The 17,832-nt window shown below is 32.1% G+C and overlaps 1 protein-coding gene across 2 annotated transcripts; it reads right to left on the bottom strand.

The window, feature by feature from the left end:
* Positions 1–352: 352 nt before the first annotated feature.
* On the bottom strand, positions 353–16,538 carry LOC119644542 (synaptic vesicle glycoprotein 2A-like). Of its 2 annotated transcripts, none has more exons than XM_038044108.1 (8): positions 16,453–16,538; positions 3,370–3,483; positions 2,966–3,290; positions 2,531–2,891; positions 1,493–1,804; positions 1,301–1,430; positions 779–935; positions 353–697 (listed from the first exon to the last, which is right to left on the bottom strand). In XM_038044108.1, exons 1-8 carry the CDS (start codon positions 16,520–16,522, stop codon positions 490–492), a joined length of 1,677 nt encoding a protein of 558 aa, XP_037900036.1. In that variant the 5' UTR covers positions 16,523–16,538; the 3' UTR covers positions 353–489. The 2 variants fall into 2 exon arrangements, with proteins under 2 accessions (XP_037900036.1, XP_037900038.1); XM_038044110.1 differs by lacking the exon at positions 16,453–16,538 and adding an exon at positions 3,624–3,658 and having other exon boundaries at positions 355–697.
* Between the last annotated feature and the right edge of the window lie 1,294 nt (positions 16,539–17,832).

Genomic DNA, 17,832 nt, shown 5'->3' on the forward strand with positions numbered 1-17,832 from the left:
TTTAATATTTTATAGTGAAAATTACTTTATAATATTATAGTCAATCTTAGAGAATTTGAACCAGGTAGGAGCACTTTTAATGTTTTTACTAAATTCGAAACCCAATATTTGATGGGGATCATGGTGAATGTACAATGAAAGTTCAATGCGTATGAAGGCATCTAAGATGGCTATAATGACTTCTCCTAATAGTGACATGTAGTAAATGAATATCTCGCTTCACTTCCAGATAAAAGAAAATAACAAAGCGAAAAATTGAATAGGGACACTGGTTAATTCCAATTGCTAAACTATAATAAAGTATTTTGATGAAATTTCATTTATCCATAATTTTTATAAAAAAGATTTATTTTTTCTAAAACTGTACAAATTATTATTAAATCTATGCGCCACCTTCGAACATATTTATATAAAATAGATAATTAAGTGTAAAAGCAATACTAACAATAAATTAAAAACTTAAGTACACTTAAAAAAACCGAAATGAAACTAACATTCATTCGAATTCGATTCTTTACCGGTTTTATCTTTAATACTCTTTGGTAAGAATAATATTAGAAAGGCGCACGATATCATTGCAAAGCAGGATATATAGAACGTTAATTCACAGTAACTAGACAAAAGAGCACCAACAAAATTCGTACCCACAACACTGCCAACGCGACCCATCATCAATGATATGCACATCGCCATCGCCCTAAAACGCAAACCAGATAAAGATAAATTGTTTATTTAGTAAAAAAGTGAAATTAATATGAATTTATTTAATAGTTGTTACCTTAATTGAGTAGGATATAGCTCGACTGTGGCAGCTCCTAAAACATTTATAGCTACGCCTACAAGAAATAGTAAAACGTAAAAGATAGCCGCCACTGGCGTGTAAGGCAGCCAAACAGCAACCAAACCACAAGAGGTAAAGAAAACAATAATTATAACTGAAAATATTCAAATTAAAATGCATATTAAATAAAAGTTAATAAAAGATAATGGTCTTTACACTCTACACCACTTGTGCCCAAGGTACAAGGGTATGATAAGTTTGTGCATCACTTTCTAAATTGGTCTAAGCATGTGTGTCCGTCGCTTCATTTGTCTACTATTCAGTTTACAATTTTAATGCAATTTTATGCACCGACACGTTTTTGGTCGAAGGTCCGAATGCTTTTCAAAATGATTCAGATCGGATCGCATTCCATATAACGTTACATGAATAGGCGATGAATAAGCGAAGTCGAACTAAGTGGTGTAGGGTGGGCTGTTTCATTTTCACGTTTAATAAAAATTATTTTAAAGTCCTTACATAATATCGTTATCTTTCCGATGCGATTTATAATTAAACCTAAAAAGGCGAACGATGATGCATATAAAATTTCCATTAAAAGTGAATACATGAATGTCGTATCCTCCAATTTGTTAGTGCATTCCATTGACTAAAATTAATATAAAAAAATGAAATATTTAAGGTAATGAAGTGAAACTCTTTAATACGTACACCATCGTTATGATAGAGAAATTCATCTTTGTCATAAACAATTTGACATAATAGTTTATTTTCACCGGGATGAGTATTCATAAATTCACTCATTGAATTGATTATATGAGGAAACCACATATACAGACCGTTAACAATGAGGTAAATCCAAAATTGCGTTGTGCACACAATCAGAGTGGAACGTAAATACTTTTTATGGAATAATGGAGTTGTTTGATTCCACATCGTATTCAGAAAAGTTTTCAATAAACTTGAACTTTTCATAGCTATTTTGATTTCGGCACAATCATCTTCTGGCAATAAGTGAGGCAACTGAAAACAATAAGAAATTTCATTAAAATTGATTAAATACGATTAAATACTTTTTAGTTATAGTTGTTGCACATATTAACCGAGCTTCACTGATGATACGAGTATGCGTTCGAAATCTTAATTAAAAAGTAATATGACGATGGGATGACGAGTTTGTATATCTTGTCTTTAGATGAAAAATGGCCTGAACTTTTTCATGATTTTATTGAAAAAGCTTGACTAAAATATCGCTTCTTGAGCGTAAAGAAATACCGGAATAGTCTATCCTTTCGCATATTGACATATTTATCCACGTCCCTTTTGTTAATTCTTATATCCATCCCATCTTATTCGAACGTCAAATGAAAAACGAAAATTAATTTTCTATTTCGCTCATACTCTGAGTGAAGACTTGGACTAATGTCTCGATGACATTCGAATATTTTCGTTCATCTCATCTTGCCTTGACTTAAGTTTACGAACTTATAAGTTAAACTTAATATTCAATATATGAAGAGCGAAAGATGAATTTAGAAACAGTTTCTCAATAAGTGTTCCATACTGAAGTTCGAATGCTGAATTGCACAATGTATTCCTGCTTGAAAAACGAAAAATCTATTTTTTTGTAGTAAATTTGATTTACCCATTCGACTAAGAAACGCTTCGAATTTTGGAATGAGAATTACATGCGGACATATGATGAATGACAAAAATAATGTAATGAAAAATTAAAATTAATTCAGTTACCTTCAATTCATCTTTACCACAATTTATGCGATATATCTTCTGTAGTACTTGCTTAGCTTCTTCTTCTCTTTTAGCGGAAAGTAAATATTTGGGACTTTCAGGCAAATAGTATAAAGAAAGTCCGCAAAATAGACCAGTTATACCGCAAACAATGATAAATAAACGCCAAGGCTTGTAAATAATACCCAAGAATGGTAATGGGAAAGACCAGTCTTGATTTATGACTATGAATGCCAAGAATGGCATACACATGGCACCTAAGGCAAATATAAATGCTGAGCCCATCATTGCCCGGGAACGTGTACGATCCATATGAAATTCACCTAAGTAAGCATAGATTGTAGCCGAACCACCGGATATGCTAAATTGATAATAACAATATATTCGATTATAGCAATCAATCTTGCGGATGTGTGAAATGGAAAAGAAACTTACAAGAATCCGTTGAGTAGCCGTAAAATTAGGATTAACCAAAAATTTGTAGCAAAACTAGAAAATAAAGTGACAACAAATGAAGCCAAAATTGTTGGCCGTATAACGCGGCGACGACCTTTTGTATCAGCTAGAAAACCCCATAGATGTGAACTTAAAATCATTCCCACATAACCGATAGCACTTAGTAAACCTTTTCGGAAATTCGTTAACCCAAGATCACACTGAGCGACCGGCATAATGAAAGCTACGCCAGATGTTTCCAACAGAACATTAGATAATACCAAACCCGATAATATGATGATATAATAATTAAATCTACCAAACTCTAAAAATTTGAATAAACTCTATTGATCAACTTTTTTCACTTTATTATTTATTTTTTTTTTTTGCATTCATGCGCCTACTTGTTCTTTCCAAAGCCTCTGAATAAGGAATCGATTCATCGGGACGTTTCTTTTTATCATTATCCACGACACCACTTTCTTGTACACTCACTTCTTGTACAGTTACTGGCAGTACTACAAAAAAAAAAAAAAATAAATAATAAATAAACAAATAAGTAAATAAATAAATAAATAATTAAATAAAATTTTTTATAAATCACAAAATATTTTATATAATTTTATTATATATCATTGATCACGATTGACTTAATTACCCATTTTGAATTTTCTTTGAATAGTTGAACTTTTCAACTTTTGCCTTTGAATATTAAAACGTACAGATTTTCGAAAATATTTCGTTCGTTCATTAACAAAAATTCAACGATATCAATTCTCCTGATGTTGATCTCAGTCAAATCGCCGTCCGTTTTTGTTAATGAATTATTTCAGGGCAAAAGTACTGCTATTTAAATATTTCACGTCATATCATTAACTGAGAACTTTCACGGGTTTTAAGTTCTTATCTGAACGATAAGACTAAGAAAGCATGGTAAATTTTACCGACTTGTTTATTGTTCATCTCATTACCGATTTGTTTGCGCAAAAAAAAAAAAAAAAAGTAAGAGCAAAAAAAAAAATGCGCTTAGATTTATTTTTATAACTTTTTACAAAACACAGTGAGCTAAGTGCGAGACACACGAAAATAATTTTATTATAGCAAAAGTCTTTGCGCTAAACAATTCACTTCAAATAGTTGACATAGCGGCAAAATATAATAATTTTTATAACCATCATGCAATGTCTAAATGATAATCGTATCTAGACAAAATCTAAATAAGACAAAGCAATAAAACATTCTGCAGAGCATTTTCAGGGCCAAAATTTCATTTCGCATTCTTAAGCGAATAATATTATATTATATTGTTAATATATATTGAAACAGTTTTTGCATTTTGAGCTTATGAAAGAAAATACATCTCAAAATAATGCAATCTTCTCCTTACCCCTGAATGGATTTGTAGAAGCACAAGCCAGACCTACTAGTATTCGTTCTATCACTTCATATAACCCAGTGGTACTAAATCATATGATCTAGGGAGAGACAGAGAGAGAGAAAGAGAGAGAGAGAGAGAGAGAGAAAGAAGCAAAGAGAGAAAGTACATGGCCAGGACACATTTCATACAGTAATTGAATTTTTTCATCGGATATATGCCATGCGTGTTGCTCTCTCTCTCTCTAGGGTAACACTCCATTTTCACTAAACTGCCCTAAACTGTCAGCTGTCAAAGTGTAGATTTTGAAACAATCAATATACATTTTTAAAAATAAACAAATTCTTATGGATCGCTCCTTCATGCAATTGCATTTAAACTTTACCTGATAAGTTTATCGAAAGGAATATTCATACACAGTTCACTTATCGTAATTTATTGATCCGCCTGGGTGGCCGAGTAGGCAAGAGTCTCGACTAGCAACTCTCAGTGGTCGTGGGTTCAAATCTCAAGTGCTGTAGAGCTCAAGTCTTAGAGATATGCTAATGCTTTAAGACTTTAGTCTTAGAATTTATTCTCTGGCTAACTAAATTAATAATAATAATAATAATAATAATAATTTATTAAATTGACTTAATGACAGGTTCTACAAGTCATGTAAAAATGTTTTTAACATCGATTGCATCATTTCTCCTAACAAGATAAATTCACTTTCGCAAATAAATTCAGAGATTTGTGTTGCTGCAGTCAAACAATCACATTTTCAACGGGGGAAGACATTCTATCAAGTTGAAAATCAAACGCCTTTTCGATGTAAAACACTTATATAATATAGATTAAATAATAAGTATGCGCTCAGCACGCCTAAGCATGCCATCTTATTTACAAGGGCTATTGAAATAAATGCCAACGAGAGCGCTGAGCAAAGTGTGTGTAAACGAACAAAATATGATTAAAGATGCGGGCTGGCGGGAAAGTGTACATGAACATTCTGCTAACTTGTTGGCTTGGAGACTTGGACCTACTATCACTCATCATAGATCCGAGAATGTGCTCTAAAACGAAAACAACAATTGGCCCATGTGCCTAATTTTAAACACAAGGAAAGCAATTTCTATTTTTTTTATATCCAAAATAAAATATCGGGAAAATCAAATCGTTTGACCCTTGCATATAGGATTTGTCGTTGAACCTAGCTGAATCAACGACAGTTCACTCAGAAATGAAGCAATCTCGAACTGTCGAACTTTTCGAAACTGTAAACGACTATAAACTATAAGCAACGTAACGTTAAGATTTTATTAGCTTCACAGATAGAATTTCCACATTTTTCGAGAGTAGTTTGCATTACTTCTAGAATTAATTATACATATATTTATTAAACTAATATTAAAACACTTAGTCGCTAATAGTTGAATTAAATAAATTTAAAAAAAAAAAAAACTCGAATATAATTATTGTTATTACAATTGCTTGTTAAGCATTTTAAATTGCATTATTTGCAGTCGTTAAAACAGTATTGGCGCGATAAGCGCAGCTTCAATATTATACTCTGGCACTGAAATTACTCGAATACTAAAATAAGTTTAACGGCTTTATGCTCCTTTTCAACCAATACAACGCGGGTTAGAACTAAGCATTCAACACAAAAACTTTCTTTTTAAAAGTTTTTCCAATTGCCCTCAAAAGCCATGAAACCTTTAAAGTGAATAACTAACTAACTGTACGGCATAGTGCATACAAATTGAAAGCAAAAAAACTTGAAAGGGGTTTTTCGATTTATCAAAAGAAGACATTTCTGTTTCCGACATAGTGCTATGTCCTACTGAAGTATTAAACAGGGATTCTTGCACATAATACGGGCTGCAACTGAGACGAAGGTTGAGTACATAAGATACAACAAAGTGATTTTCGGACTCATGCATGCTTGATAGCATGTTGTTAAATCCATCTGAGAAATATTTCAATTGCTTTGGTAGGATGCATTGCATATATTTTCGCCATATATTTTAGACACATCAACACATTCCCATAAACATGTATCTTCGTCTACATAAGACAATTTTTTCGTAGACGTTAAAAAATGTTTCAAACCCTAGATTGCTTTCAAAAATAACTTACTTTTCCATCGCGCAGAGAACGCGTCCATCGTCCACTTCTACCTAGAAGTTGTGCCTAACGAAGAACAATAAATCCCCTTTTGTATTGTGTTTTGTAATTTGCGAGAGAAATCGCTTTATACATTAATGCATTTAACCTCAACAATGTAAACACATTTACGTCTAAGATATTAAAACTTCGAACAATACTCTACCAATACATATATGTATTTCCGATCAAAGTTTTTTCCGTACAGAAAGAAAAAGAAACTAAGCCGAAGAGTTTGTGTGTACTCAAAAACAAAAGGCGGCAGACATTGAATGGTCCATTCCATTGTACCTTGTCATGGAGGGCGACTTCGTATTGCTTGATTATGAGCCTTTTGCAATTGTCGGTGAGCTAAGCAGGTTCTTGATTTACCCTTTAGGCTTTCAATAAAGACAGTTTCAAAGCAAAGTTAAAATCTCCAAGGAAAATTATTATACTATCAAAATCGAAAAAAAAAGGAAGAAAACACTATCGGTTCGTTGTTTACTAGCTGGACCTATTAATTAGGTCAAAAGCTAGCGAAGATTGACTCTAAAGAGAAATGTTTATAACTATGTGGGCAAATAAATTCCGCTAATCATTTATACATATATACATTTATGTACATATATATATCAAGAATTTATAGATGGGAAGATTACGTAGTATGTGAAAAATATATGAGATATATTTAATAACATATATATCAGTTGTGAAGAATTGTGCGTTAGAAATATTTGAAAAACTTAACTTACTCTAAATGGTCCGCTCAAATTTCATTGTATTTATATAATTATATAAATACTTCCGTATCGACCGGAAATATGAATAGGTTATTAAAAATGATCGTAAAGTTTTTGGCTTCTGCTGACGCCTCTGTTCGCAAAAATATAATAAACCCTTAACATATCGCATCTTATATATAAAACTTTTATATGTTAAGAACTTGGGGCTTATTAAATAACCAAAAACAAAATAAGCAAGTAATAGCGTTATAGTGGGCCACGGTCTAGCATTAGATATCCTACACCATTCCGTTTAATACAATGGTTCATATAATGGCTTTTAAAAAAAAGGACTCTATATGGGAAGTAGTCGCATTCAAGGCATTTTTAGTAACAATCGTCGTGCTAGAGCCAAAAAACATCGGTCATATTTCAGCAAAATATCTCAAAATATTTCCTGGATTGAACGCAAGAATCCAAGACGGGCAGATGGAAAGATGGACGAGCAAGCCGAGATCGATTCGAAAAATAATTCAGATATCGGCCGGACTGACCGACGGTAAAAGTTTAGATCGATTCAAAAAGTGAATTACAAATCAGAACGACAGACAAACAGAGAAGCTTAGAAAGTGATTCTGAACCGTTCGTTATAATAAAAGGTTGATCTGTCTCATGTCCTTCCGGATGTTATATACATTCGAATAATCTTAACATACAAATTTATACCACAAGTGATGTAAGGTATAAAAAAACAATGTTTAAATCTAAGGATACATATCTACATGTAATATAACAATGTTTTAATCACAATTCTTGGATTCTATCTAGTTTCAGCCAAATATTTCTGAAAATTCAAAAACTTCGTGACATGTATAAATTCCGTCTTAATATAACTTGCTATAGTTTATTTAAACGTTTTCCACTTGCAGATAATTTCGTCAGACATTCGTCGACATTCGTCGACAGAATTTCGTCGACAGACGTAATTCATTTCTGAGATATAATGCAAACTCTGCCAGGAAAAATAACTCAGTATATATTATCGACACATTTCTGTTGACTGTCGTAAAACGTGTTGTTGAAAGCGACATAGTGTGACAATATTATAATTAAACGCTATAATATATGTAAAACAGGTAGAATCAAACAAAACGGGTATTATTATTATACTTTCATTTACCTGATATAGTAACAATAAAATACAGGGTAATAATTAATATGTGCATTAACTATAATATCTCTGCTAAAGACCTAAGGAAAATTATTTAATTAAAGGTTTGCTTGCCGAAGTTTTTTCCAATTGGAAAATTATAATACATTTTCTGAGAATAAATACTATTTTCTTAGAAACAATTGTAGCGATAATTGCAAGTTAGTTAAATATATTAGTACGAGGTTGTTCCAGGTCTTAATTAATGAACTTTGCTATCGTTTATGCCTCACACCACCACTTGTGGTACAGGATATATTAAATTTGGACGGACGTGGAGCGGCTTAAGATAGACGCACTTTTTATTATACCGACCTTCTCTGTATTTCCGTCCGTCTGTCTACGTATTTTTGCGTTCAACCTATAGGTCGCAATTTTGCAGAGATTTTGATAAAACTTCGTAGACTAACACGCTTTGACCCAAAATCCTTTTTTAAAAAATCGTTATATGAGAAAAAATTACAATTTTCAAAATTGCTCCAAAAAAGTGTGTGAAAAGTTTGGATCGGATAGGCAAATTTTTTAAATACTCTCTCATATAACCATTTCTACCTCAATTTAATTTCTATGTTGTATGTCAAAATTTCATGATGAAAATTGGTTCATAACAGTAAGTTGACAAAAAGAAGTCAATGTTAGAGAATTCGGACCACCCAGGTCTATTTTTTGGGCCCTACTTCATATTGGATTTCTTATGAATAGTAAGCACTTCAGAAAAAGGTTTAATTTTTGATATTTTATGATGAAAATTCCATAAAAAAATTAATGATAGAGGATATAGACTGAATACATCTATTTTTTAACACATGTAGAGGTTCTCGCGAAAAGCAAGCCCTTATATGGAGAATAAGTCTAATTTCTAGTTTTTAATTTGGAAAATTATGAAATTTTTAACAAGTATATTAAGTTTGTGTATCGGGATCACGCCATGTAAACTTTTCGACATCCTGCCATATGCGGGCTTTCATGAAAACTATGCCCTTTCATGAAAATATTATGTAATGACTGTACTGTCCATTTGTCTGGTTGTCTAAGTATTTCTGTATTCATTTTGAAAAAATTTAGTATATTGATATATTTTGGGCCAAGCGTGAACCGTATTGAAAATGGATTATATCGTACTATGTTCACATGTGACGGCCTATTTAGAAAACGCACCCACATCTTAAAAGAAGTCCATAAACCGCTTCAGGTTAATAACATAATTTTTCATTTGCTTTCGTCATGAGATACTCAAAATTAGTTTGTGTGACTTGCTTTTCATGAGCATTCACCATCAGTTTACAAATGACCAAAAAATAAGATCGTACAGAGAGTTCACTCTTACTGCAGCAAACGTACATGCGATACCATTATTTTTGGGGATGTATTCATTTTCATTGATGATTTGGATCATACTATAAAGGCTTAACTTTCATACCCTTCAGCACTTCCAGGACCGGGTAAATTAAGTTTATGACGATTATTATACCACGCAAAACGACTTAATGTACACATACGTTTTCTTATGTCGATCGAAATCGGTAATCACTTTCTGATTCAATTTAAGCTTTTCTCTCGTTTTGATGTCCGTCAGTGCATTATAGTGCTCAGCCTATAAGTAATTTTTAAGATAATTTGCGGTAACTTAACGCATCTAAGCCCAACTCCGGATCCGGTTGCAAATTGGGCAGGATCGAGAACTCACGACATAGCGTCGTATTTCGAAAAAGATAATTTTTTGGAAAAAATTTGCAATTTTCAGTCCTTCTTAGTAATAGATCAGTAGAAAATACTATAATAAATATTTTGGCATATTATGCGAATATGGAACATTTCAATGGGATGAAGTAATTTTTGATCTTACATCCAAATAAACGTCCTTACGCAGAGTCGCTTGTAACATAGCTGGGCTCGACCATTAAATACTTCATTTAATACAATTTTTCACTTATTTTCATTGTAAAATAGCAAATTTCCGTGGGAAAGCATACTTTTCGTGGAAAACCTTATATGGTAAGAGGCCCAAAACATAAACTGACGTCATCCAAATCTAGCAAAAATCAATTTCATTCACAAAGGTGTTCTTGAGCTATTTTCATCATAACTTATTATTATCGCAATTTCGCTTCGTTGAAATCTGAAGGTTTACCTGTTTTGAAAGCCTTTGTATGGGATGGAATCAAAGGAATTAGTTAACTTTTTTTTCAAATTGCTATTATCGAACATTCATTACAGAGCATTGAGAATCGGCGCATTTTGTCTTATGCAGAGGAATATAATGATATGGTTAACGTATAACGTGTCACAGATAAGTGCCTAATTAGCGAATAACTGACGATTGACAAGCTGTAATAAATGGCGGAGAACGGATCGCGGATAATGGATAATAATATGATAACAAATTATGGTTAACATATAACGGTGCTTGATTAACGAATATCTGATGATTGACAAGCGATAAAGGGTGTCGATTATCGGAGAGGGGATAATCATTATTGCCTGCTCGGTATGGGCTAACTGATAATGTTTAAGAATAATATACCAAATATATTAAAAATTTATATATAAGCAATCCGAATGTCTGCGGATGTATTTATTTTAATAAAATTTTGTAAATGAATGAATTATTTCAACTCTACTTTCCGAATTACTTACATATAGAGAATTTTGAATAACATTTCGACTAAGTCGATTTTCTTCGAACCTTATTCAATTCACTTCTATGACGAAACGCTTACACATTCTGTGAGATGTTCAAGGAATTGTGATCTTTGAAGCAAATAAGTCTGTGACCTACTAAATAGTAAATCATGTATATAAATAATGATTGAGTTTGCCATTTCAAAAATAAACGGACACAATTTGTTTTCAAAGCATGTAACGGCTTTTCCGGCAAGATTCAAGCACAACATTTTTATGCATATATTATAAACAAATTAGAGGGCAATAATAATCTCCAGCTGAATGAATGTGAAATCTTTTATAACTACGTAAAAAACATCACAAACGTGTCTAAATTATCTTTATATACTAAAATTTCATAACGTTTATATCTAGAGGGATGTCCGAAGTTGTACTATATCGAAAAACGAATTATCTGATATTCGGATAAAAATCACATTTATAAGAAACCCGACTACTTGACTACCGAAAACCGTATAAATTTAATTCAAATAAAAATCCGAAATATAAATGGAATTTATTTTTCATTTTGATCGTATACTACCTATAGATATTACATTGATTGAATAGAATAACTTCGGAAGCAATTATTTCTTTTTGCTCTTAGGAATATTAGATGAGATCCGCTAGCCTCCTTGCGACCTATTGAAAATGGATTAATATTCTTAGCCTTATCTTCGCTGAAATAACGTATGCGTATCACAGATATTTCATTCTTATTTATGTTAATAAATGGTTTTGTTGACTGCCCTGCCTTATTAAGAGAGATTAACTTCTCAATGTTTGCTGACCGTTGTTCTAGAGCTTTCATTTTCATAAAGCTCAGTCAGTATAAATATAATTATAAACTTTCTCATCCGTTCAGGATGGTCTGCAAAAATCTAAACGATATTTATAGTTTTATCTCAATATCGGATTCTTTAAATATACTATCTAATCAAGTCTTCTTAAAAATGAAGCTTCGGAGGCTCTACAAAGTGTATATATAAAATTCTGATTTGATTAAGTCATGTTTGTCCGTCTGTCCGTATACGTTTTACTCTTCAACTTCAATTTCTGTATCTATGAGGATTGCAATATTAGTGTGTGGAACTTAGCCGATCAAGACTATTTTTGCATTCGACTTTCACATGAGTTTGATTAACATTCGTAGCAAATCTTTTTGATCAATATATCAGTTCACTTATACTTTTTCGACCATTGTGATAGTGGCGATGAATAGATTACGTCCCGTTTCATACTCGGTATACAGTTGTCAATTACTAATATATACGCCGAGTTTCAGCTTGCATGCATTCAACAACAACAGAAAGGCATCATTGAATCAACTCAACTTTGCCGCAAGTCCAATGGGTATTTCTAGGCTTTTAAACGTGAGGATAAAGTTATCATGTTTCAATTATTGGGTTATGCAAATGCAAAAAGTACCCCTTACGCGTGTTCTTAAAAAAGTTTTAATTTCATAATCGCCGTATGCAATAGATAAGCATAGAAATATATACGATTTTCATCCGTTCCGAAAAAATGAAAAATGTATCATATCATGCGTAGTGGATCTAATAATAAGATGACTATAAAGCTAAGGAAGATTGCGAACAGAATCACTAACCTCCTATCATTTCAAGTCAAGATGAGAGCTAATTAGGTGAAATGGTGTAGGGTATCCAATAACATTTAGATTATCTGAGTGCAAAGAGTTCAAAGAAAAAAATTTCAATCATAACATGATTTAGAGAGCGGTGACGATGCAATGGTAATAAATGAAGGAAGCCCTTACATTATGTATGTGACGGAAAACCAAAGATATTGTGTATTTTGCACGATGTCTAAACAAACAGCTAATCAATCCAGATGTTTAAGAAAGTGCGCATACATACCAAAGGAAAGCATTTAGAAAAATGAAACAACGATGTAACATTTAAAACTATTGTAAAACAAACTGACGTACAGACGGAAACTGATTTTTAATTAGTCGATACCCGGTACTTTTTTGCATGCTGTACACAAGTTAATGCGTAGGCGCGGCTGATCATAAACCGTTTACATTTATTAAGGGATTCCCAAATAAGCGACCTCTGGTACTTTCCTGACAGATTTTTTCAAACTCTGCATAACCAACAATCTAATAAATGGATCCACTAGGTTACTAACGCATTACAATTTCATCTTAGAAAAGACTTTCGATGACGATACTAATAGGCATAGTCTGGCGTTGTTACCGTCCGCTAGGCATAATGTAAAATATTCGATGCTCATACGGGCTTTGATCATATTTTCACTTGAAGAAGTTTTTTATTGAGAAAAATCGGTGCAAATATTTTCCACCATTTTCTACAACTTTTTCCCATCGTTCCGATACCGATTCTAAGGAAAGATATTGGTTGTGGCAGCGATCCAATCATCGAACCATTTTCGTACTTCTTTAGCATTTCAAAATCGCATGTCAGCCAAGCGATGCTGCATCAATCTGAACAAGTGATAATCAGAAGCTGCTCTGACTTGTGTACGCTGGGTGCAGCAGGGTTTACCTTTCGAGCTGCAACAACTTGACAACTTTTGCAACGTGTGTCCGAGCTTTCCCAAGCAAAAGGATGACTTTGCGTCTGTTAAACTCTATTGCTGGTCTTGTTTGCAATAAAATATCGTTCAATTCAAATCAGTAACAGTTTGATTCGTCCATAGTATCCTACACTTTGCTGATCCCTTTATCTTCATTTGAAAGCATTTTCAAACACCAATGCCTTGTTGAAGCTGCATTGAAACAAGCGTTATGAAAACTGCTTTTGTACATTTGTCTGTAACGCCTTCTCTTGAAGGCTTTTGCATTATATGCAAAAATATTCCAATTTTCCAGTTTTCGAAACAAAAATCGCTTTTTAGTAGTATTTCCGCCATTCTAAATTGATATTAAAAATTGGGAATGGATGAAGTAACTTTTTAAACCCCTATACCCTACAACCTTTCCTGTAAAACTTGAGTGTTTTTATGGTAAAAGAAGCTTAATTTTAAATTTTTCTTGGCGAAAGTCGATCCATTATGGTAATTTGACATAAAAATTAATCTTACCGAGTTTGGGCGGTATAGCTTTATATTTTGAATCCCATCCCATATACGAGTTTTAATGAAAACGAATCCTTTATATTGCAAAAATTCTGGCTCAAGTCTGACTATTTTACCATGAAAAGCTGTTCGTAAGATTCATTTGATATAAAACTTAATTGTATCAAACTTGGATCAAACAAATCTATTGTTTTCGCATTATCGTATATGAGGCTTGTCATGTAATATAAGGTTTCGAATGCCAAAAAGTTCTAATTATTAATATTTTATAATGCAAAAAATTTCCGTAATAGTAATTTAACACAAAAGTTAATTCGACCAAATTTGAACCGCATGGATCTGTTTCTTAAACCTCACTCCATATAAAGTTTCTCATGAATAGTAAGCAAAAAGCTTAAATATTTTATGACAAAAATTTACCCATAATAGCAATGTGGTATAAAAATTAAGGGAAGGGAAGGGAAGGGAATTTATATCCCATAGGCCTACTTTCTTAAACCCCACCACATATAGAGGTTATTATAAAAAGTAAACCCTTATATCGGCAACAATTGAAAAACGATAAGATCTTTAACAAGTAAATTAAGTTTGATCACGTCCATTGATCTTTCGAGCGTTCCCTAACATTAAGTTTTTCACGGAAGGTCTGCTTTTACATGTACACATCTTGGTGCATTATCATGAAAATGAATGAATGTGTCAGAGGAAGTCTTACAAAGTACCGCCCAACGGTTTGCCTTGTCCGACAATAATGTTGTTACTTCTTATATCCTACATCACTTTTTGTATAACGATATATAAAGAAGGACTTAAAACAGTTCCACCTGTCTGTCGGTCTTATTTTTGCTGTGTTGACGTGTTTTGGCTCAAATATGAAAAGTATTGCAAATGGTTCGGATCACTTTTACATATGACGCCCTATTTTAAAAGACTACAGCGTGGTGAATACAATTACTTTGTAAACATTCCCTCCATCCCAAAGTAATTATCAAAAAAACGCCGTTTTTAAAATGATGTCGTGGTATAGCCCCTTAAGTCAAAAAAACCAATGCATTGTAAATTAAGGGCAACCCTGTACTGTTACTCAGAATACGTGTGCATGTCGTAAGTGCAAAAGCTACCAACAAAATCCAAAAGATGCAATGTCTCGAGCATCCTCATACCTTCACTGCTAACGAAAAAGCGACAAAAATTAAAACAAAGCCATTGAAAAGCAAGAATTCCAAGTGATTTTTTTTTGGAATATTTTCAACATATAAAGAGAGCGTTCGTAAAATTTCTTTCGAAACGGTTGGCTTTTTCAACGAAAGTGTTTAGCGAAATATAAAACCGTTGTGATAAAACCTCGACCACCTTATTCCGCCACCGTCATGGCACCATGTGTTTATTTCCAATTTCGTAATTCAAAACAACAACCGAAAGCTGCAATGTTTGCAACAATGGCTGCTAAGGTAAAGGCGAAAAATCGTAAAAATATTTTTTGAGAATAAAACGAAAATATTTTTTAAAAAATCATTAAATTCTTTTTATTGTTTGGTCGCACTTTGCTCAATTTTACATTAAATCAAAAGAGCCATACACATCGTGTATATATGTGTGAATATATATGTACACTCGCTAGCTAAGGCCCAAACAGAATATCATTTCTGTATTGTTTATGCTAACAAAGCACGTGTATGCTAAGAGAGAATAGTTTCCGCGATCCCCCAAAGAACCAAGAAAAAAACAAATGAAAAAAAAAAAATAAATAAATAAAAAAATGTATTATTAACGATCTTGTTGATCAGTCAAAATGATTTATTTGTTTTTAGTCTGTTATTAAGGCAAGACAAAACATCAACACGTTATATGTTATACTGTGGACGCTTTAAAAATCTAAACGAGTCTTTTAGCCAAATGTTTAGAAGAAAAATTAATAATAATAGGATTTGATTTAGCAAGAATTCGATCAATTTTTAAAAAGTGATTAAATAATTAAATTTTATTCATTTAAAGCATTTATTGTGTTTTCGTAAGAAACGTGATTTTAATGAGACTTTTGCCTTTTGCTTTGAGTTTGTAATAATAAACATATATAACGCACAATACACACAGTACTTTTCATATAAATGCTTACTCACTCTAGATTCTTAAAAGGTTCCTGTTCATTTTGACTTTGACTTACAACGCATTTGTGACGTTAAAGACAAAGTATTACTTCACTAGTTTTGATAATATTTGATAGGAATTCATTTTCTAATAGTTTTATTACACTATTCTCTATATATATATATATATATATATGTGTGTGTATGTCCGATTAATTGTTTATGGTTTTTTCACTTACAATTCTCTTTAGCGCTCTCGTCCATATCAGAGGCCTGGATTTCATTATCTTTTAATGAATTCATTTTCATATCAAAATTTTTCTTTGTAAATTTAATAGAAAAAAAAAGAAAAAAAAAAAAAAAGTGATTCAATACTTTCTTTAGTTCAATAAATTTTAAATCACTTCAGGTACATAAGTGTATTTTTTTTTTTTCTTATTTTTTATATATTTTTTTTTTTTTTTTTTTTTTTTTTTATGTTTTAATATATTTATATATATATGTACAGCAAACTGTCACGTCTTTCTTTTAATTCTATGTGATGTTGTTTTCATCAACAGTTTCTGTAAAAAACTGAATTATTCTTGAGTAATTTTAATTTTGTATTGAAAATATATTGCAATTCCTATTGATTTCTGTACTCTTTCTCTCTTTCGCGATTACGTTACTAAACAACATTTATTGTTTTTTGTTGTGATCGTGAATTTTTTTTCAAACAAAAAAAAGAAAAAGTCACTCGACTAGTTTTGCTGTATGACATTCTTTGGCCGTCACGTTAACATATAAACAAAGAAAAATAATATAATAATTATTAAGCATAAGCGTGTATGTATGTATATATTTAACACTAGACAAGCCCCCTCGACCTAAAAATTTTAATTGATCTTTAATGATTCTACGAATCCGGTTTTATGGGTAAGTAGAATCATATAAGCCCAACAGACCTCGCAGTTATTAATAATTACACTTGAAGTTAGCAACTGGTTTATCAAAAAAAAAAAAAAAAGAAAAAAAAAAAAAAAAAAAGTAAACACAATATTTTGAAAACCTTACGGCTATTTTAAAAGAGCCTATCTAACGAAATTTAAAAAAAAAAAAATACCACCTAGAGAAAGAGAATAATCCAAAGTTCAAAGTTAAAAAATCTACTTGATCGTCTCAACTTAAAACTGTCTGCCCTCGGTGGTTGTAATACATACTCACTTCACTTACCGCGCGAAAAGTTTTTATTGATCAAAAACACATAAAACACATACACGACCAAAACGCACTGAGTGCTTTAACAACGTATTCTTCAACTTGATCATGGAAAGATTATGTCTCCGTCAGGGTTCACTAACAAAAAAAAAGTGATTTTTTCTTTCGTAAATCAATTCTTTTTTCACAAATTCGAGCACGCACACGCTTTGCAATTTATTGCCCTTCTCGATGATCATCGACCAAGTTTAATTCGTACTTCAAAACATAATTTGATCCAAAATCACTTGCCGAACATAAGCACGTTACATAACAAATTATTTCATTGATCAATAATATCACTTATCGGCCGACCACATACGACAGGCTTAGAACAAATTTTACTCATTGATTTCACCTGTCCCTATAAATTTCCAACATGT

The sequence above is a fragment of the Glossina fuscipes genome, unplaced genomic scaffold (genome assembly GCF_014805625.2).
Source record: "Glossina fuscipes isolate IAEA_lab_2018 unplaced genomic scaffold, Yale_Gfus_2 0, whole genome shotgun sequence".
NCBI classification, from domain to species: Eukaryota; Metazoa; Arthropoda; class Insecta; order Diptera; family Glossinidae; genus Glossina; species Glossina fuscipes.

Coding starts and splice junctions, on each gene's coding strand:
- LOC119644542 (XM_038044108.1), bottom strand. CDS start 16,522: ATGAAAATGAATTCATTAAAAGATAATGAAATCCAGGCCTCTGATATG. Junction 3,484..16,452: donor CGAGAGCGCTAAAGAGAATT/GTAAGTGAAAAA, acceptor TTTTTTTTGTAG/TACTGCCAGTAACTGTACAA. Junction 1,805..2,530: donor GTGGTAAAGATGAATTGAAG/GTAACTGAATTA, acceptor TATTGTTTTCAG/TTGCCTCACTTATTGCCAGA.